The following is a 22,202-nucleotide window of genomic DNA, read 5'->3' on the forward strand; positions in this document are numbered from 1 at the left end:
TAATGGTGTATAACATCTATGTGTGATGTCTGCATGTTCGTTTTGCAATTAAAAATTAGAACATTGTGCAGCTGGAAGCAAAGCCCTGCCTGACAAAAGCCAGCACAGCTGTAAAGGTCTTGCTCCATTTGGACTGAAATCAGAATTTCACTCTGGTTCTCATTCTGAGTTAAGTGGGAAGTTAATGTGCCTAATGCTGCCGCCGATGTGTTATCAGTTAGGTACAGTGTGGGTATTTCACAGATATGGGAAAACTGTCCCCCCCCCCAGTGTTGTCGGACTGCATCTCCCACTGCCCATCCCTAATCATTGGCCACTCTGGCTGGAACTGAGAGGAAATGGATTCAAGCGAAAACTGGAGGGCTACAGGTTACCCACCCCTGCTTTTAAGGGGTGTTGGCCAAAGGTGGGCAGCCAAGTGTTGGAGTAGAATGACCACCATCCTTGACCAATGACCATGTTAGCTTGAGGCTTGTGGGAGTTGCAGTCCGACAACAACTGGAGGACACCACATTGGCTACTCCTGGTGTAAGGGGCTGGAACATATGGCTCCACAGACTACTACCAAGCAACTCATGGTTAACCATGGCAATCCACAGTAAAGCCATCAGCCTTTGGCACCAGCCCAGCTCTTGTCAAACTTATAAAGAACTGAAGCCCATTCTTGTAAGCTACCCTGTGTACTATGGCAGCACTGCCTATCTGTCAAGTCAGAGCTCAGCTTGGGTAGTCACATGATTAATAATAGAAAGTTAACCAAGATGGGAATGATAGAGAAATATCCCCTAGTACAGGCATCCCCAACCTTCGGCCCTCCAGATGTTTTGGACTACAATTCCCATCATCCCTGACCACTGGTCCTTTTAGCTAGGGATCAAGGGAGTTGTAGACCAAAACATCTGGAGAGCTGCGGGTTCGGGGTGCCTGCCTTAGTAGTTAATAACCAGAATGAAATAGGGGGAATCAGTGCTTTTTTTCTTAAAAAAAATGTTTAGGGGTACTCTCATTTTCCTACTCATATTGAAATACTGCCCCTCAATGAGGCCAAACTTAGATTCACAAAATGTTTAGGGGTATGTGTACTCCTGCGTCCCCTCCCCAGAAAAAAAGCACTGGGGAGAATGTTGGTGTATTGGTTCTGTGTTACCTTTGCCCTATATGCCAACTGTAGCACTCATTAAGAATTACTCAGAATTACTCATTAAGAATTACTTATGCTTTCAGAGATCCTGCCAGTTTTCATTTACTATGTATTGATGTGGCTCATGATTAGCCTCTTGGTGAGTTGCTGCTGTTACGACATAGCCTAAGATGAGAAACAGGAAAACAGTTTAGAAATGGCTCACCTGTTGATTTAGGCAAGGGTTGAATGTAGGAGGGAAGAGATCAGTGTGATTCCTTCTTATATCCACAGCTAGTTTTCTAACCAGAATGCACAGGCAAAAATGCACCTACATTTGTTCCAACTACAACGAAACACAAACATTTCCCTGAAAAAGTTGACAAGGAATCGAGTCTCATTGTTCCGCTGCAAATGCGGCGATGTCTGAATCAGGGGGATGATTTATGCTGTCTGACAATTCAAAGACAGGAGACAACTCTAATGTACAGATAAAACCAAAAGTGGCAATAGTAGATCATCACACTGACAGTTAATGGGACTGACTCGCTGGAGAGAAATCTGGATCTACTTAAAATGTCAGGTGTGTAAAGTAATGAGTCTGTGCTTAGTAGGAGACCTCCAGAAGGAGCCTTCATGGTCCACTCGTCAGTTGAATATATATTACGGCAAACCTGTTAAATCAATGAGTATTTAATACCTAATGACTTGGGTTTTTTTTCTTTGAAAAAGACTCTTTCTTACCCCTAAGGCAACTTGTGTGATTCTAACAGATCAAAAATTTCTTAGAATGCAATCAATGTTATTGGATGGATTAATATAACAACAAAAACTATAGTCAGATTTCATCTATTTGAAATAAGTCAATGGATAAAGAAATGAATGACCAATTGCCAAATGCTGCAACCTTTTTCAAATTGTAGGAACTCTGCATGGGAGTATTTTTAAATGACAGGAACTCTAGGTGAGAAAACTAGTGAGATTCTTGGGACTAATCAATGCATCCTTATTATCATGCGGATGCACTTGAATCAGTCATTGAAGGGTGCCCAACCACCACCAGAAATAGGTCATATTGCTGGCATGAAAACTCCCACACGGAAGAAGCATGTGGTACTGAACATTATGGCGACACAGAGGATGCTTCAAGCATTCTCTCATGGGGTAAAAATAATGCGCAGCCAAGGTTTTAGTTGCACACCCCAGTCTTCACCACGATTCTCAGAGGAATAACATAAATCAGGGGTTTCCAAACTGGTGGCCTGTGGCATGTCTGTGAAGAACATTTATAATTTTAATTCTATGGAATTTGAATTGCAATGCAGTAAATACGTACAATAGAAGTAAAAGAAGCTATAAAAATGCAATTAAAATGATGCAGCAACTAGCATAACATATTAGAATTGCTATGAGAGGCAGAGAAATTGTTAAGTGGCCCGCCATGAGCCTCAGCACTTTTCAAGTGATTCGTGAAAAACAAGTTTGGGAAGTGCTGGCATAAACTAAAACATTGGCTACTGGTGGTTATAACCCTAAAATGTAATAGTGTGGATTTTAACTTTTTCTAAGCCACCTGGAGACCCACTTCTGATTCAGCTACATTAGTCAAAAAACAGCATTTTAAATGTGTTATAAACATGCAGCACCAGATGGTGCTATAGAGGACAAAACCTTTCTATGTGATTTCCCCCTTTTGTTATAATGATTTGATTTGTGTCTTATAGCATTCCCCCCCTTTGTGTAGATCCACCCCTATATGTTGACTATACCTCTTTACCCTTTAACATTTAAGGCATTTTGTTTTGTGCTCCCCACCCAGTAGAATTTATAATGTTCTGTTCTGGCTGGTCACAGTTTTGAAACTTTAATTTCAGTGTGGATGTCGAGTCATTTTCTGCTAATTCAGCTTCAGGTTTTTTTAAAATAAAAAACACATACTGAATTTTAAAAGGCAAAATGGAAGGGCAAATGGTAGAAAACAAGCTTATTACACAATGATCCCTCTACAGCAGAACATATTTGTATGCCTATAGTTTTTCATTTTAATCACAAAGTGAAGATATAGTGCTACATGCACACAAAAAAGTCAGGTTGATTATATATTAAATGCACATACAGTACTTTCATTAAAGCTGCATGTATGTACAGTAGTCTAGTATTACTTGGATAACAAATTAATCAAGTCTACTATATGCCTAAATTATTACCCATCAGCCACCAAGGCTCCAGAGGATGTCAATTTATTATTACTCGACCAAAGAGAAAACGCCTGCTTAACTCTTCCATGTGGAAGCATCAAAAATACCTATGCTAGCATTTTAACACTGAGCATTGCAGCTTTGAATCAAAGGTAGGTATTTGCCTTGCAATAAATTATTCTAAAATCTAAATTACAACCCAGCTCATAATTCTTGAAGTTTTATGACTAAATCTCTAAACCACCCTCCTTTCCTCAGTTACACTGCAATGGTTGATCCCTAGATCTACTTACCTAAAATCACATTGCAAAAGGAAGCAGTTTGTTTGGGAGGGAAGCTACAAATTGTAGCACACTCTAGGGACATTTTTATAGTAGGATCACCATGTTACAGAATTCACTTTATGAATTACTGTGGCAAAGGCCATATTCCGGTAGCAGACAGAGCCAGACACCCACTCAGAGCGGTTTATTTCTTAATAACTGCACTTATATTTACCTTCCATTTTATTCACATAACTTTTTAAAATAAATATACATATTTATAAAAAGCTCTCCAACTCCCTTTCTTTATTTTGCCTGTGCAGAAGGCAAAACTCAGTAATACCAGAAGAATGCAAACAAGGTTCAATAAATAGCTGAACAATAATTCCTTCTTTTCAGCTATTTGAAGTCTCAAGCTTCAAAATGTATTTGCACTCTCAAAATCATATGCATTTTTGCATATTTGCAAGGAACAGAAAAGGGGAAGGACCTGAACATCAAAGCCTTTCTCACCTCACTGAGCAGCTGATCGTCGGAAGGGGACCAGGGAGTTGGATGAAATTTGGTTCATGCCCGGGGTTCCCAACCTGAATTCGATCAAAGAGCAGTTGATGACAAAAGTCTTTGCCTGAGACACTGAGCAACCAATCAGAATAGATAATTCCGACCTTAGCAAACAAATACTGTCACCTGAATCCTATATATTTTCCCTTAACTCCTGCTTCTTCCTCTTAGTTACTTGGGACCTTTGTCTTTGGCCACTGCCTCATCGTAACCCTTGCCATAACTGCTTCCTCCCTTTCCTTCCTTTCTACTGAAAACCAGTTAATTGCCCATTCATATGATGACAGCTAATATATTACTGATACTACAGTGCCCAGGCAATGGCAGTTTCCAGGTTACAGTTTGTTACTTACTTGAAGCCATTGAGAATTGAGTATTCCCCTATTCCTTATGTTTTGAGCATGGCAAAAAAAAAAAAAAGCAGAATTCAGAAACTGGATTTTATTATTTAAGAGTACCTGTTTTTTTCAGTCACAAAAGCTGGTGTTATCTCTGCTGATTTTCTCCTCCGCCCCCCACCCCACCCCGGCACATCCCATTCTGGAAGATCCTTTGAAACTCAAGAGTGGCTCTTTGAGGGCAAAGTGAGTGGCAATGGGAATGGAGGAGCAGGAAAACCCAATGGTGTAAGTGGAACTCTGCTTGCAGTTCTCTGGATCTCACCCATTGTATCTGGTAGGGAATGTTATTATGCCAATGATAGCAGGTGGTGGGAAGTGTGACATCTGAATACAGCCTTATGCTGGCAGCCGTATATGAATTCTGAAGTGATTACTTTAGGGTACAGGTATGATTAAGCCAAGCTAACACAGTCATTGAAATAAACCTCCAGTCCAGTGATAGAAGGACTCTTTAATGAGATTGGTGTCAGCACAAAAGCAAGCCAAAATATTAAGTGTGAAATTATGGCTGTTGATAAAATTAAAGCACTTCCTGTTAGACTGTTTCAAATCCTTTCACCTTCTTTCAAGAATATGTGCCTGAGAAGCCTCCACCCTGGCCCACCTTTGTCACCACCATGTTTTGTTTCTTTCCAGTTAAGAAATATATCCCAAATTATAACTATAATTCAGAGACTCCAATGTCCCATTTTAAATCCACTTAGCTAACAACGGGTCGGGATACACATTCACAGTGATTGGATAAATGACAGCAGTACAATTGGTTTAAAAACTTTGCTTTTAAAATAACACCACCTAAGATGCAACAACCAATTAAAATTGTACTCAAAAGGTGTGTGTATTAGGGTGAGAGAGAGGAGGGTGGAGTTACATGCGGCAACTCCTGGAATAATAAAGCTTGCCGTTTGTCATGCGTTTGTCATGCAAAATTGCATGCTGGGAAGCAAGATGTGCTTTATGTTGGCTCATCTGCAAATATGGTATATCAAATTAAATATAAAATTAAACTGGTCTGAAATGAGGCAGAGTCATGAGCCCATGAAGGCTGTATCTGGCTGCCACTGAGGCAGAGATGCAATCTTTTAGAAAGGTGAACTCTTGTCACTCCTTCTTTCCTCACTAGAGTGCTGTTGAACCAGCTCTGCATCTATGCTGCCTTGATGAACAATCTACCAAGACCTTTTTGGAATGGAAGGGAGATGTGCAGCAATGTCTAATACTATACTGTATCTGCACCATCTTATTAAGTAACACAGCAGCTTTCCATTATAATTGAAACGAGCAAAAGTGGCCTGTTCTATGAAAGGGTTGAGAAAGAAAAACTCATGTGCACCTGTGCAGTTGGCAAGTCTTTAAAGGGATGGGGGGGGGGGACGGACGAATCCAATCAGTTCTTGGGAATTTTGACAATATAAATGGTCAAGACCACAGAAAATAAAAAAGTACAATTAAAAAGATTAGCACCATTACAGAGTTAGGGTTCAAACATCAGGACTGCCCTAATGGCTGGTCCCTTGCAGCTTTTAATAGAAAACATTGAGGCTTCTGTATTCAAAAGTGACGGTAAGAATCACTGGATGTTTCTGAGTTATTTCAAAGTTGAAAGGTTGGTCGTCGTCTTGTCTGAACAGCAGCTGGAGTGCCCTTCAGTTAGCTGAATCCAAGTCCAAGTCCTTTTGGCCTCTGGATTGCTCGGATTGGTTCGGCTATCCCTTTGCCTTCTGGTCCAAGGCCTGTGCCAGGTGTCCAGCCCATACTTTGGAGCATCCTATTGCCAATGTTGCTATCTGAGATCGGTTGAGCATTTTCACCTACAAACCCTGAGATTAAAAGAAATACACAGCATTAATCAGGATGGCCATATGCAGAAGAGCAGGATAATCTCCTCATAAGCCTTAAACCTTCTTATTCTCCTAATTTATCTAATAGGTTGCTAGAACAGGATGTCTTTGTGCACATCGACCTCAAGGTTGCATGTTGATCTGAGAATGTTACAGGCTAATTTTCCTTATTTGAAAGAGAGAAAAAGAATTATATAAATGCTTAACACCATGCATAATAACGTGTGTTGGAAATTACATTCCAACATGACTCAAAGGTGGCAAGAACCATAGAAATAAAAACAGGGGAACCTGGTTGCATTAATCAATGTTAAAGTATTGCTCAGCTCCCTTAAACTGCACATTTGTCACTAAAATCTTTGCAGTCTATATAATATTAAGTATTATATGGTGATACTATTGGAGAGGCCACAGTCATAAAAATCTAATGTATGCTAATTACCAGATACTTCAGCCTGTGTCACACCCGTCTGTGGCTATGGTGGCACATGAGAGAACCCAGCTCACGGTGGCACTGGAGTCAGACTGCCGTGTAGATATTGGGATTAGGGTTCTCTCTTTTTGTCCTTTCCCACTTTCTGTGAGTTGTGCTGAGGTGTTGGAGGACAGAGCTGTGCATGTGCCACATGTCCTGTCCTGAATCTTCTAAGATACCCTCAGGTGCGATTGAGGACACTGTCCTTTTTGCCTGATTTGAAGTAAGGTGCAAATGCCAGTCCGCTCGGCTCCTGCATAAGAAAAGTGGGTTGCTGGCATCTTGTCCTGTGCCTCAGGCAGCAAATTGTCCTGGGCTGGTCCTGGGCAGAATGGAAATAGGTGAGGAAGCCTAACAAGCTCAGCTTAACAAAGCTGTTCTGGGTCTCTCTTCGCTGAAAGTTGGATACAAATGTATAACAATGAATACAAGAGAGTTAAAACAAGGGACTGGAAAAGTGAAAGTCTTATAATTGCTCTTTTTAACATTAACAGAAACCAGCATTCTATAAGGAATAGAGAGCTGAACACCCTGTTCTTCAAAATGTGCAACTTTATATAGTGGTGATACTATTCTTGATGCCAGCCCCTCAGTGGAAAGTACGCAATTTTCTGTGACTGACAGGTAATTGGAAGAGTTTTGTTTTTAACTGATACTTAAGTACTTTAATATACAATATAATGAAAATTTCCTCCTCAACATAGGATATAATTATCAGAATTTGAAACTCCATGCATTTTGTTCCATTCAGCACCTATAAATATACAAGCCAAAAAGCAGCTTTGCTAATTGCATGCCAAGACTACTTACTGTTGCTCCTACTGTACTGCAAGCCCACCTGATCAAGTGCTGGATTTTTATGTGGATTCGCACGTGCTTTAACCCTAGCCTCAGCTATTAGAGCTCACTGAATGGTTTTCAACAAGCCACCCACCCTCTCAGCATAACCTTCCTTACACAATTGTTTTAAACACAAAATGGGATATGCTAGGGATATAAAAGCGTACGTCGCAGTGCAAAGGGTTACAGAAAGAAAACAGGTTGGTGGGAGGTATCCAATTGTGTGCGTCCACTGGGAAAGCCAAGTTCTGCTCCTGCAACAGGCTTTTCTCTTCCTCTCCTAGATCCTGCAGGCCCCACTCTCATTACATCTGCTTTGGAGGGTTGGGACATATTTGTGAGCGAGGGTGGGGACAAAAGGCAGGAGAGGAAACTTGTGCAACACTGGGTATCATTCAATGTTTTTAATGATAACGTGTTTAAAGGCAGGCGCTGCAACTCTCCAACGCTTTGACTTTAACCCCAAAGGTGCAGTCTTCCATTGTCTCTTGAGACTGACAGAGGCCAACTACAGTTCAAAAGCACTTTTCAGTGGATCAAAGTCTGCTGTCATTGCATACTTACTAAAGGATAAGAAAACTAGTTAATTTGCCACTACTTGTAGCACAAGTGCAGATGGAATGCTGCCTTATTGTTTGGTATTCACTGTTTGGTGTTTGGGAGCATCGCATGGGATCATAGAATCATAGAGTTGGAAGAGACCACAAGGGCCATCGAGTCCAACCCCCTGCCAAGCAGGATCATGTGCTCCACTTCGCTCATGTGGACATTCCCACTTCAGTTTTGGTCAGTGCACTATGTCTGATGGCACCAAATCATTGTTAGCACCAGATCATTTTGTAACTGATGGTCACAAACAGGTTTGCAAACTATGGTTTGACACAATGGTTACCAAAAAATATCAGTGCAGTTTGGACATAATGCCATGTCAACATTTAAAAGGAAGGAGACAAATGTTTAAGTGAGAGAAGGGACTTGGAGAAGCACATGGTACTGGGTGTGTTGTTCCTAATCACCAGGCTATGCTCTGGTGATGGGACAGAATTGCATCTGCACTAGGCCTTTTAAAGTTTGCCTTTTTTTAAAAAAGGCAAGCTGTATGCAATATTTCATTGTTTGTGGAAAACTCTGAAGCCTCAATTTGAGAATGGCTTTCTGTAGTGATTTAGCAAATTGCAGACATTCTAATTGGCTTATTTTGAACATTGCCTTCTATTTGAGGCAACAATTACTGTAACCTTATTTCTTGCAGTTTTTCCTGTGTCACCTAAAACAGAGAGAGAACAACCACATGCAAAATTTATTGGTGCTCATTGGCTGAAAGGCAAGGAACTAAAAACTACTTTTACTGTACTTTATATTTATCGACTAATTAAAGCAACTACTTGGAACATCACAATTAAAAGAATTAACTTCCCAAGGGGCTGTTTCTAGCAAGTGGCCCCAGAAACAACTGGGGGCAACTTTCTAACCATGTTGAGGATTATAAATACAGTAGCAGGGTTTTTTCTCCATCTATAAGAAAAGTAGCTATGCAAACAGCCTGAGAAAGGCAGAGAATCTCCAACTGTTTCAGCAGGAAAGACTTCGTGACAATCTCTGCAAGACCAGAGTTAATACTGCTCATTAATAATAGGCTGCTGCACCTGTGGCACAAAGCTTTTTCTGCTGTTTAAGGACTGCAATGTCTGATTGCTACCAGAACAAACAGTGTCAGTGGGCAGCTCACTGCAGTTGTTGCCACAAACACAGTAAACTGAACACACTTTCTTGGCCAGTGACTTTCATTGGTAGAGCAAAAGCTTCAGAATTTCCCGGGAAATCACAGTAAGCCAAAATGTACAGTCTTGTAGTTCTACCAGTGCATATTTTCACAATTCCTGGAGATACTCCTTATGCATGTAAATGTTTTAGAGACTTAATATAAAGCCCATAAAAGAAAAAGGGCAATAAAGTTTGTATATAGTAAATCAAGGCACTCCTTTGGAAAAAAAAGAGAGAGAGAAAAAACAAAGCTTGCAATTAAATTTTTATTTCAAAATAATATTTATGATGTCATTAAAGGTAGATTTCTATGAAAATTAAGCCATGTAATTTTTCTCAACAGCTGTTGGAACAGGTACATTCTGGTTAAGCAGAGCACTAGCATTCAGTGCCATACCCTTGATTTTACAGGGATTGCCATGAATTAATTTAATTCCATCTGTAAGCTAAAAATCAGATCAGAGGTCTAATGCTGCTGCAGGCTTCACATCTGTTTAATCATTTTGGGATACAACAGCTTGCCGAAGTTCAGGTTTTACATTTGCTTAAGAATTTCAGTAGGGCTCTCAAAACACAAAAGAACCGCAGAAACTTTGTCTATATTTTAACATGCACGTCTTGCAGCTTTTGCTTTGGTACCTTTTGAACTTTATTTTTATAGAGGTTTTTTTAAAAAAACCAAAAACAATTCCAGAAGTGGCCATGATTAAATAAACAATTTCTTGCTTAATCTCTGTGAACATTAATTGCTAGCACTGTGACTGAAACACATTATTTCCTGTTCAGGCTCATAAGAAAACTGATGTCACTTCCCCTTTAACACGAGTTTAATGTTGCAAATCCAGATATACTGACCAAGATGTAAGTCCCAGTGAACTCTGTTGGAATGTGCTGCTTTTGATAAGCCAAAAAACAGCAGCCATGTTAACAGAAATCGAGAAGCACACTACTTAGAAAAAAATGCCACAAAGAATACGTTTAAGATACATAGACATGGGCAAAATGCCGTTCTCATAGAGCACAAATACTGCTTGAGCCTAGAGCGTCTTTTGGGGGGGTGGGGAAATCAGATCTCTTTATTTATGCAGATGCTTAGTGGTGAAAGCTTTATCTGTGGTTGACCTGTACATTCTATTTTTAACCTTTTTTTGTGGGGGAGTTCTATCTATTGATGTACGAACTCTTGTTTGATTAATATCATGCATTCATTTATTTTAAATCACTGAATGCATTAAATCTGAATAAAATGATACATGAATGAAACAATTAGTTGTAGAAGAAAAAATTTCTCTTTTTAGATGATGCCTGTATGTGTCATAGCAGGCATATTAGAAAAGTGTTCCCTCCTGTGTTGAGAGAGAAAAGAGATTGTCTGTTCTCATATGACAATTGAAATCTACACTTTTTGAAGTACTTAAAAATATTAAGTACTAAAAGTATTAATAATAAATTACCACTCTAAATAAACTATTTCCAATTAACTAGGAGCATTTTTAGTCATTCTCTTAAAAACCAGCTTATTCTTAATCTTACCTCACAGTCAGTCTCACTGAACTCAGTGAAACTTACTTCTGAGCAGATATGCACAGGATTGTACCATCACAGAGCAATACTTTGGATGTCTACTCAGAAGTAAATCCCATTGTGCTCAATGGTGCTATTCAGTATGCATAGGGCTGCAGCCTAAACATTGCAGCACTAAATTTTGGGCCTGGAATCACCAGGTATGAAACGTAAGTGGTTTAGAAATAAAACATGACATGGAAATGTATGTGCGTAGGACTCTCCAAATAGTTCCAATTAAATGATTTTGGATTAGACACGATGTAATATTCCTTACCCTGCATTTTTAGTAATATCTGCATGTAAAAGTGGAGCAGTCTGATCATTTCCTAAGAAGGCACTATTTCATACTGAAGATTTATTTTTGTTTTTGCTAAAACTGAGGCCGTCTTGGTTCTCTCTTCCCTTTTATAAGATTAACACATGTGAATTTAACAAGTTTGCTGCAGCAGGACACCCCACAACTATTATTTTCTTTTCCAGCACTCCTGGCAGCCCTAAATCCTTTAAGTCCTTTCCAAGAAGGATCTCTTTTTTGCTTGGGCAATTTTTACACTATGTGGCCTGGTAACCCTGACCCCCTATCCTGGATCTCACTATCGCAGCAGAGTGAGTCTTTTCTACCTTAAATTCCCAAGGAGCACTGTGGATGGTAATTCACTTGAGTAATTGGCTCAAGAGATGAAAATCTTGTATCTGCCTCTCTTAGCCACTAATCTATCCAGCTGACTGCAAGCCTAATTGGCAGCTTGTTTAGTAATTTGGCTCCTAAAGTGTTGTATTGATGTTGGATAAACAGCCAATGGAAAACAGGGAGATACATGCTGCTTCGCTTTATAACCTAGTGCACCTTTCCCCCTGTTCTCTGAAGGCATTTAATATTCAGAGTATTCCTTTCACTTCTCTATTTGTGGCTGCTAAACCAGCCTGCAAAATGTAAAGGTCTGAAACCGCTTGATGCAGGAAAGATGTGCTGTAACAGTGCTGCTCTCGAAACCACAAGCCGTCTTGATCCATGATTTTTTCCTAAGGGTTCCCTTAGAGCAAATCAATCAGTGCGAATAATTCTTTTTTTAAAAAGCTAATGTTTATATAGATACAAAAATCACTACCAGTAACCAAACCAAACCAAAGTCATCCAGTTAACTATGCTGAACTTGCACAGTATTGAGGAATAATGCAGCTCAATGCTTTCGAGTTGACACAAATGGCCTCTTTTGTGGTATTCAGATTGTTGGTATACGCAGATGCTCACATGCCTGCTGGGATGGTTTCCACAGGTGCGAAGGCTTTTGCTCAGTGGAACTTCAGTATGGGAGAGTTGGGCCCATGAGGCTTGAAGTGGGCAACATGCAATCACACCAACACTGCTATACGCACTGTATGCTCTGCTTCGCCATCTGCACTCCTAGAAAGTGAATGCTGAGACCTTTTGTTTGAATGCTAGTCAAATGTTTGCATTGAATGTTTCAATGAAAAATCAATGGTAAGACCTAAATAGCACCTTTAAGCACAAGCAAGGGTTCCCCTCAGTGTATGGCCACAATTCAAGTGGCAGAGCACATATTTCGTAAGCAGAAAACCCCCCCGGCAAAGATCAGGTAGTAAAGCTGGAAACAACCTCTGCCTGAGATATTCGAGACGCAGTCAACACTGGACCAGATAAAACAATGGCCTGACTTGGTATAAGGCACCTTCATGCATTCAGAGGTTCTCCCTTTATCTTCTGCTAGCATCTTCTCAATCTTCTCTAAAGAGCATTTCTGACTTCCTCCCATGAGCAGCTTTTAAGAAGCACTTTGGGACGAGTGGGGTTTACAAGGTTGGTGCTGCTTATTCATGATACAACACTGTGTACTGGGGCTTATCGTAGAATTGTGGAGTTGGAAGGGACTACAAGGATCATCTAGTCCAACTCCCTGCAATGCAGAAATCTCTTTGCCCAACATGAGGCTTGAACCCACAACCCTGAGATTAAGAGTCTCATGTTTAGCTACTGAGCTATTGAACCCACCTTTTCACCTGACAAGACTAGAGGCGGCTTACCGATAAAAACAGCAGCCAAGCCTGTTCATCTTTATGGTCCAGCTCTCAAAGATGAGAGCTGGACCATAAAGAAGGCTGATCGCCGAAGAATTGATGCTTTTGAATTATGGTGCTGGAGGAGACTCTTGAGAGTCCCATGGACTGCAAGAAGATCAAACGTATCCATTCTTAAGGAAATCAGCCTTGAGTGCTCACTGGAAGGACAGATCCTGAAGCTGAGACTCCAATACTTTGGCCACCTCATGAGAAGAGAAGACTCCCTGGAAAAGACCCTGATGTTGGGAAAGATGGAGGGCACAAGGAGAAGGGGTGACGACAGAGGACGAGATGGTTGGACAGTGTTCGCGAAGCTACCAGCATGAGTTTGACCAAACTGCGGGAGGCAGTGGAAGACAGGAGTGCCTGGCGTGCTCTGGTCCATGGGGTCACGAAGAGTCGGACACAACCGAACGACTAAACAACAACAACAAGCCTATTCAGGATACCATATTTCTGAAGTACATAGGAAGAGCCTCCTGGATAAGGCAAAGGCCCATCTAGTCCAACAGCCTGTTCTCACAGTGGCTGACCAGATGCCCACTGGAAACCTCCAAGCAGAAACTAAGCACAACAGCCCTTTCCCCACATGTGATTACCAGCAACTGATTTTGGGAAGCACACTGCCTCTGCCAGTGAAGGTATTATAATAATTATTTATTAAATGTGTATACCGCTCTTCATCTGCAGATCTCGGGGCAGTTCACAACATAAAATTGCAATACTACTAGCCACTGATAGTCTTATCCTCCACAAATTCATCTAATCCTCTGTTAAAACCCCCAGGTTGGTGGTCCACAGTTTAACTATGAGCTGTGTGAAAAAGTACTGGTTATAGGCATTTTTGCTGGTTGTTCTCTTTGATAGAATCTTTAATTGGACCGATCATACAATGCCAGCAGAACCATTTGGTGTTAACAGGGACAATATGCAAGCTTGTTATACAGTAGAAAAACTGGAAGCAACCTCTTATGCTCAATGCATTGGAAATTTACCCCAGCTTATCTAGCTAACTCAAATCTGTCCTTTTTCTATAAACAGATCAGAAGGTTGACCTTCACCACAAGCCAGGGCTGGGTAACCTCTGTTGGAATAGTATAATCACAGTAGTTTCAAATCATCATTTTGGCACTGCTCATATTCAAGTCTGATTTTTAATCACTGCTGCATTAGACGTCAGCAAAATAGTTTTGCTGGCAATTTTTAAGCGGAATGAAAACATTTAGCCTTTTGATTACCTTGTTAAACAGAGTCATGATGACCTTATAGCAGTACTTGATATTACATACCATAATAGAGAATCTGTCAGATTTTTCATTAAAACACATTCTTATAAAAAAAAAAGAGTTGATAACTCAAGTCATTCCAAAGTGCATCAGCCTGAAACACAACATGTAGCCAACTAACCCAGACAAAATATTGAAGCATTTATTTTTCATCAAAGATTATCTACTACCTTGAGCTACCGTTATATGCCAGCATTTGCAGCATTTTACATGTGAAATGTTTAAAGCAAGCCTCTGCTGTTTTTGCTTGTACTAATTTCACTTTGTACATGCGCATGTGTGAACATCACAATGAAAACTGGTGGAGTTTCATTATTCTCCTATACAAAAACTTGCTACCTAGAATGCATGCAATGCGTGAAGTGGCTTAAAGTTATACAGCAATTTAAAAAGGCAGCTCCAAAAGCAAAAGGCCAAGAAAAGCTTTCCGGTACTTTTAGTGCCAGAGCATTCTCTTCTATGTAAAGGTAAAGGGTAAAGGGACCCCTGACCATTAGGTCCAGTCGTGACCGACTCTGGGGTTGCAGCGCTCATCTCGCTTTATTGGCTGAGGGAGCCAGCGTACAGCTTCCGGGTCATGTGGCTAGCATGACTAAGCCGCTTCTGGCGAACCAGAGCAGCGCACGGAAATGCTGTTTACCTTCCCACCGGAGCGGTACCTATTTATCTACTTGCACTTTAACGTGCTTTCAAACTGCTAGGTGGGCAGGAGCAGGGACCCAGCAACGGGAGCTCACGCCGTCGCGGGGGATTTGAACCGCTGACCTTCTGATCAGCAAGTCCTAGGCTCTGTGGTTTAACCCACAGCGCCACCCGCGTCCCTCTCTCTTCTATGTAAACCTCACATTTTTGTATTTTCTTTGTTGGGTAGGAAGAGGAGGAGATATTGCCCAAAGTATCCAAAAGTTAACAATTGAACTGTGGGGGACAGTACAGAGAAGAAAGTACAGAGAGCCAGGGGTGTGGAGAAGGAAGAAGGTGATGGATGTGTGATGAGAAAGTGCTAAAGCTTTGGTGTTGTTCTGCTGAGACATAGAGGGGAAACAAACTAGGAGATGGACACAACTGGTTTCAGTTCCAGGGAAGAACAGAAGACCGACAGTTACAGAAATCAGACTTCAAGCCTTACACCAACGGAGAACCTTCTGGGTGACTCTGCGGTCTCAGAGACACAGGATTACCTGAGGGTACTGCAGTTAAGTTTCGTTCTCCAACATATCTGTAGCCTCTTTGATAGTGTGTGTTTAAGTGCAGTAGGAGAGGAGCGTCCATTGCCCATTGTATTGGTACCTATACTTTGCTCAGGGGGCAAAAATGACTCTATTGGATGCTGAAATTGGAAATGCTAGAGCCCTACTTTCCTAGTCACCTTCCAAGGAATCAACAATGAAAGCACTTGTTTTGTGAGTGTGTGCCCAGGTGCATGCATATCCACACAAACTCAAGGGCACTCTGTTTTTGCCATAAAGCCTCTTAAGGACTCATACGAAATAGTATTACAGTTCAGGTGTTTAGCAAGCCGACAAAGGCATTCAGAATGACATGCTCCCATGTCAGATATTATATTGCTTCACTAGTCATCAATTCCTTCAGGTATTTATTTCCTGAAATAAATTCATGGCTGCCCTAAGAGGAACAACATATTCCAACCATTCTTTGTCATTTTTAAAAGGCTGTATGTAAACTGTAGGCAATATATGAGGAGAAGCATCTTTTGTTTCAGGTGGTACACCCTTCCTGGTTTCTTGCTGCAATGTTAAAAAAGGAGCTTTAGCATAGACTATAAAGTCAAACGTTTCCTCTTTTGAGAAAAAAAAATACAGATTAGGACCCTATTACTTCAGCTGTTGACTGGAATTATCTGATAGAATTCACCTTATTTTCTTCACCGCTTTAGTTCACCTTTACAGATGACATTTTTCAAACTATAAAATGCTCTCCACTGCTAAAAGTTTCTTGCTTCAACAGTTTTTCATTGCTGTAAGAGTAAATCTACATCCTTTGTTACTAATACACACGGCGCTATTGGTATGTGACTTTGTCTCAAGGCTGAGAACAGGCTATAAATTTAGAAATCAATAGCTAACTCTATCAATATTCATTTTACTTTTTCAATACAAAATACAAAGGTGAAAGAGCAGTAAATAAGCCAGAGCACTGAAATAAATTGGGTGTTCTTGTCACAATTAATAAATGTTTAACCAATAACACTTCTAGCTACAGTAGTCTACAGCCTTGTAACGTATCTAGAAGTACGTAGCGGCACAGGTGCTGAACAGGATTCACAAATACACAAACACCTCATTCCAACTGTTTGTTAGCTCCACCATGCTATCTTTCCTCCATACATGCATAAATAAGGCTGTTCAACATACTGCATACAAAGATAGGGAAAACCATTTGTCACCGACCGACATTTATGAATGTGGCAATGGAAATCTTTTCTTCATGCACTTGCTAGGCTCGCAAGTCTATTACTGGGAGGCTGGCCTTTTTGCCAGATCTGAGCCTCTGGGGTAAGGTTGGAAAAATATCCAAATAATTGAATAAATAAGGCAGAAGAATTGAATTATATTTAAACACCACTGTGAGGAATATAATTCATCCAGTTACACACAAGCTAAGGCATTTTAAGTCAAGGGGAGCAACTAACTAATTGCAGGATTGCATAGGTACCTCACTTTGACAGTTTATTTCGTGGATCTTTTAAACTCTCAGTGGATCTTTTAAACATTCCAGCGGAGCTTTGTAAATTAACTCAATACAAACAATTTGTTTATCTTATTTGATTTCATACTTCTTTTGAAACAAAAACGGGTCCAGTCTTACTGGGCAATGCTCAGTTCCCAGGGTATTTAAGTGTAAGATTTAATCTTAATCTTCTATGTCCTGTAGTAGACAGGGGTCTTACAGCCATGTGTATTACCTCAGCTGTGAAGCACACAATTAACATTTCTCTTCTCCCCTTGCTACTGCCATCCCATGATTTACAGCTACTTCTACATTCCTGATATGTGACAGCAAAGACAAAAGCAAGTTTGACAACTCTGATTTAAAAAAAGAAAGAAATGCGCCATTTTGCATTTTAAACTCACTTAGATCACAGCACCATCATAACTGCAGGAATAAAATGGAGTAAACGTTCACTGCCCTGGTATTAAACACATTTAACAAAATAAGCACTATTTTGTTGTAGAAAAGCCTAACTAGACTATAGTGTTTTTCGAAATAAGGAAGGATCCTGCAGTGACCGGCATCAGCCCACACATGTGCCAATGAAAGGCCTGTTTGCTGCTGTCTCCATAATCAAGTGCTCTCTGGGTGGTCATTTGGGGGTCCTTGAGGTGTGCAGCCCTGGACTTGGGCCCCAAAGACTGTACCAGCTCTCAATCCTCAAACATCCTCAAAGCAAACATAGAGGGAAGTTTCCCTAAGCAGATGAAGAGTTTGTTTCCCTCCTTATAAATTCAGTACTCCATTATCATAAACTGGGATGTGGGTGGCACTGTGGGTTAAACCACACAGCCTAGGGCTTGCCAATCAGAAGGTCGGCGGTTCGAATCCCCGCGATGGGGTGAGTTCCCGTTGCTCAGTCCCTGCTCCTGCCAACCTAGCAGTTTGAAAGCATGTCAAAGTGCAAGTAGATAAATAGGTACCACTCCAGCAGGAAGGTAAACGGCGTTTCCGTGCGCTGCTCTGGTTCGCCAGAAGCGGCTTAGTCATGCTGGCCACATGACCCGGAAGCTGTACGCCGGCTCCCTTGGCTAATAAAGCAAGATGAGCACCGCAATGGTCAGGGGTCCCTTTACCTTTACCTTTTATCATAAACATCAATTAAATTTTTTACGTGCCCTTCACCATGAGGGTGAAAAGGAGAGTTATGGCCATTTAAAAATACAATATTAAAAAGTTAAATTACAGTTAAGTGAATTGGGTGGGTCCTAAACTCTGTATCTCAGGTGTCAAAGAAGTGTGTCTTCGGTGTATGACAAAAACTACACAAGGTACCAGATACACTTCTGTTGGAAGGGAATTCCACATAGAGGGGCGATTGTTTCCAGGCTGACCTGAGCCACAACACCTCGTTTTCTAGAATCAGGCCCATGGATCCTGGCACTTTGTACAGCCTTGTTGCTTCAAGAATGGTTCCCTGGTGCTGTTGCTTTAGCCCTATCAGCGCAAAGGCAATATATAAAAGCACCTGTAACCTGAGGACAGCAGGGCCCTTGACTTTACCCCACCCTGGATGTGGCCATTTGCAGGACTTTAGGCCCACCCAGGCCACAGAGTTTGGTACAAGCATCTCCTACTTCTGCCACCTTTCACAGGATGGATTTCTTTGGCAGGAGGCAAAGCCAGATGGCTTTCGTGTGCGCTTGCAAGGAGAGTATGCTGAGGTAGCTGCGGTAGGGCTAGCCCACTGTTTCTGCCTCCATATTACAGGGAAATGGCGGGGGGGGGGGGAGGCAAGGCTTGCTGGAGTTCATGGCTGAGCTGAGATTTGAATGGGGGGCATCCAGGGCTCACCGTTTATCCTCTTAACTGCTTTGCTAATCCCTAATGTGTGGAGCCTCTGCTGTAGTTATCAAGAGGCACTTTTCTCTGTTTTTATTCCATAAGTTGGCCCTTATAGAGCAGTAGCGCTGTAAGAATCTCAAAATCCCTTCTCAGCCTCTTTTCTTTTCTTTTCTTTTTTTCTAATAAAACCACATCCAGTCACTTAAACATTGTAAAATTATGGCTTGCGGGGTGGGGTGGGGATCAAATTGTTTTTGTAGAAAACAGAGGGCTTTTTACACTACTGCCACCACCAGAAAGTTAAGTGTGCCAGATTTCAGTAGCAGAATAAAATACTGAATAGGTTGGAAGCCTGGGATGAAAAGGTACACTAAAGTTAATTTTATGATGCTTTATACGTACATATACTTTACAAAATGACTTCCTTCTGTCACTTGCAAGTTGTGAAGCTAAAATCACCTTGTAGAAATAATTATATTATCCTCTCCTCAGCCATTAAGCATTTTCCTACTCACTACACATATGTTCAGAGTCTTAGGACTTGACCTAGACACACTCTTTTTCCATATTACTGCCACTAAGGTGCTTTAGCAATATTTTTCAGACAGTTCTCTTGGTCTGTCACTGATGTCTGAAACACCATGAAAATCAAAAGCCATTCCATTGAAATGCCAAAGTTAGATAACTTCACGGAAGAGCTCCACAGGCCAGTTCAGAATGCAAGAACTACGTTTGTGTGCGCACACTTTATATATGCCAGCAAAATGGATTGGAGCAGGCTTTACCTTCTATGAACATAAGACTTCTTCTGACCATGAAAGGCATTTGGGCAATTCCTTGATCCCCATGCAATCCCAGAGCCATCTCCCACATTATTTCAACCCTCCCGAATAGTGTGGGAAGTGGCACTGGGGCTGCAGAGGTAGAGGGTAACTGGCAAGCATTGCTTCCTCCTGCTACTGGGTGGATCCATGCTCAAAGGGTGCTTCCATTAGCAGGAGTCAACCCATAAATTATATTTCCTTGCTGACAAGTGTGCAGTATAGTGACATTCAAGCACATACAGAAAAAGACAATTAACACAAGTTGATTTTATCACTTGTCAGGTACGCTGTAGATACAGGGTGCCTTCTGAAATATTCCCATAATTGTTTTAGGAAAATGTAGCCTCTTTTGTATGCAACATGTGGATTTTAAACGATGTGCTCAGTACTGATATTAAACACTTAGCAAACAATACAAAGCAGAATACAGAACTCCTACTTGGCATGGGCTCCGACAGAAGGCTTACGATCTCAGCGACACAGAAGATGGATTTAGATACCTTTTCCACAACACGTGCTGATTTTCCCAGTCACCATGTGCTGTTTTGGTAATTGTGCAAGACTAGTTTGTCAAGAGGGAATGGGGGTAAAGAGAAGGTTCAGTGCACAAGGGAGGTCAGTTAGTGCTCTGTGAAAACCACTCGATGCATTAGCTGTGGAGTCTGTTCTCCACTGAACTTATTTAAACAAACAAGTTCCACTAACAACATAGTAAATGAAAAAGGTAATACATGTAGTTGGAGAAAAGCTGGTCATCTAAATTAATCTGGACAATATACTGCTGAAGAGTGAAGGGCTACTGCAGTAAATGTGAGGCTAGGTTCTGATATGGGCTGCCTTGACTGTGGTTCTTCTCTGAACTGGGCCATCCCATGCTTGCTGTTTGCAATGGGAGGGACGCTTCCGTTGATGTCAGTAAGGTAGTCTTTTCCCATATGAATAAACCAGGCAATGGCAAACAGATCGGGGCCAATCAGTGAGAGGAAAGGGATGAGCTGCACCAGCCCTTTGCTCTTTTAAGTGTCAAGTTGCAACAGCTCTTTTCTACATGTTTAGTCAGATGCAAATCAACTGAAGCCAGTGGCGCTTGCTCCCTAGTAAGTGGGTTTAGGACTGCTGCCTGAAAATGCTCCTTTGCCAAACCGCCCCAAGCCCAGTTCTGTGCAGGTAAGTCCCAACCAGTTTCTGGGTCCTCTCCCGCCCTCCATGCCGTTTTACAGACTTAAGACATCTGGATGTGTCGTCATGCTGAATCTGCTTACCGGTGGGTCCTGGCAGTGGCGCGGCTTTTCTCCTTCGTTTGATATCACCCATACATAAGGATCCCAAATGCACACTTGTCTGTCTGTAAGCAATTACCAGAGAGGTGTATTAATAACTGGTAGGAAAAACAACAACTCTGCAGAAGAATGTGTTATCACAGAATCTGCATCCTAGTCAAAATAGTTTAAATAAACATAGAGCTACACGCTGGAATCTTTCAGATACTGTTTGTATTTCTAGTGCTTAGAGTGATGTTACTTATGTAGCCAAAAGGGCATTGGCCATACACTAGAGGGAGTGGCGTTGCTTACGTGGACATACACTAGAGGGAGGCATCAAAAAGCCTAAAGTTTGCAGTATTACAAAACATTGGGGGGGGGGATGGGGAATCTAAGACTGAGGACTGAGCATGCTCACTTGGCACAGAATACTACTGGGCAAAAAAATAAAATTAAAATTAAAAACTGGTTGGGATAGAGAAAGGAATGTTATGTCTAGAATTCAGATCAGAAATACTCCACACTGCAATATTTTGTTGCAGGTTCCACATCCTGAAAATGAATTATGTTTATTGACAAGCAGTCAGTATTTAGAAACAATCTAAATCACCGCTGGAATAAATAAATTCTAAAAGAAATACTTTCAGGTTTTCAAAACTGACAATCTTTCTGAGTCAACATAAAATGAATACTGATGCTACTGACAAAGCAATAGGTACTTAAATGATCGCAATATTATTGACTATCAGTTGTCTACTAATAGCCACCGTCAGAATAACATATATATATTTAAAAAATCAGTTAACAAGCATCTTTTCACAGGTGATAAACAAGTGGGAAACAAAACATTATTTTTAAAGAGAACATTCTGTTGGTTTTATAATAAAATGGCATTGATCAAATTCAACAAAACCTGTAATGTGTAACATATATACATTGCAAAATCTTCTCTTTAATGTCTTTTTTAATTTAAAATCAGAAACACAATTGTTGATCACAACTTATCACATCTTCTAATTAAAAAATCCATGTTAATCATGTATGTGGAACACTTTTATTTGCCTGTCCTGAAAATACTTCCATTTTCATTGAATGATCCAGAGTTCTGGAACTGAAGAAGAGAGGGGGATTTTTTTCATAATCCGGTTTCCACATTGTTCATAACTTTATAAACCTCTTCTGACTGACATCGTTCTGAGAG

The 22,202-nt window shown here is 40.9% G+C and overlaps 1 protein-coding gene and 1 long non-coding RNA gene across 8 annotated transcripts in view; one reads left to right on the forward strand and one right to left on the reverse strand.

Moving 5' to 3' along the window:
• Window positions 1-10,196, forward strand: part of LOC309529709 — a 47,698-nt gene extending 37,502 nt beyond the window's left edge. For all 3 annotated transcript variants that reach the window (XR_014218347.1, XR_014218348.1, XR_014218349.1), the window contains 2 exons: window positions 7,357-7,486; window positions 8,955-10,196. This is a non-coding gene — a long non-coding RNA (uncharacterized lncRNA). The remainder of the gene's footprint in view (window positions 1-7,356; window positions 7,487-8,954) is intronic.
• Window positions 4,978-22,202, reverse strand: part of GPATCH2 (G-patch domain containing 2) — a 105,873-nt gene continuing 88,648 nt past the window's right edge. For all 5 annotated transcript variants that reach the window (XM_082217695.1, XM_082217694.1, XM_082217697.1 and 2 more), the window contains 2 exons: window positions 21,002-21,084; window positions 4,978-6,366 (listed from right to left, as the gene is read on the reverse strand). In XM_082217695.1, the coding sequence (XP_082073821.1) occupies window positions 6,197-6,366; window positions 21,002-21,084 (253 nt within the window). In that variant the 3' untranslated portion in view covers window positions 4,978-6,196. The remainder of the gene's footprint in view (window positions 6,367-21,001; window positions 21,085-22,202) is intronic.

Source organism: Podarcis vaucheri (assembly GCF_965113315.1).
Source record: "Podarcis vaucheri genome assembly, chromosome: 3".
NCBI lineage: Eukaryota > Metazoa > Chordata > Lepidosauria > Squamata > Lacertidae > Podarcis > Podarcis vaucheri.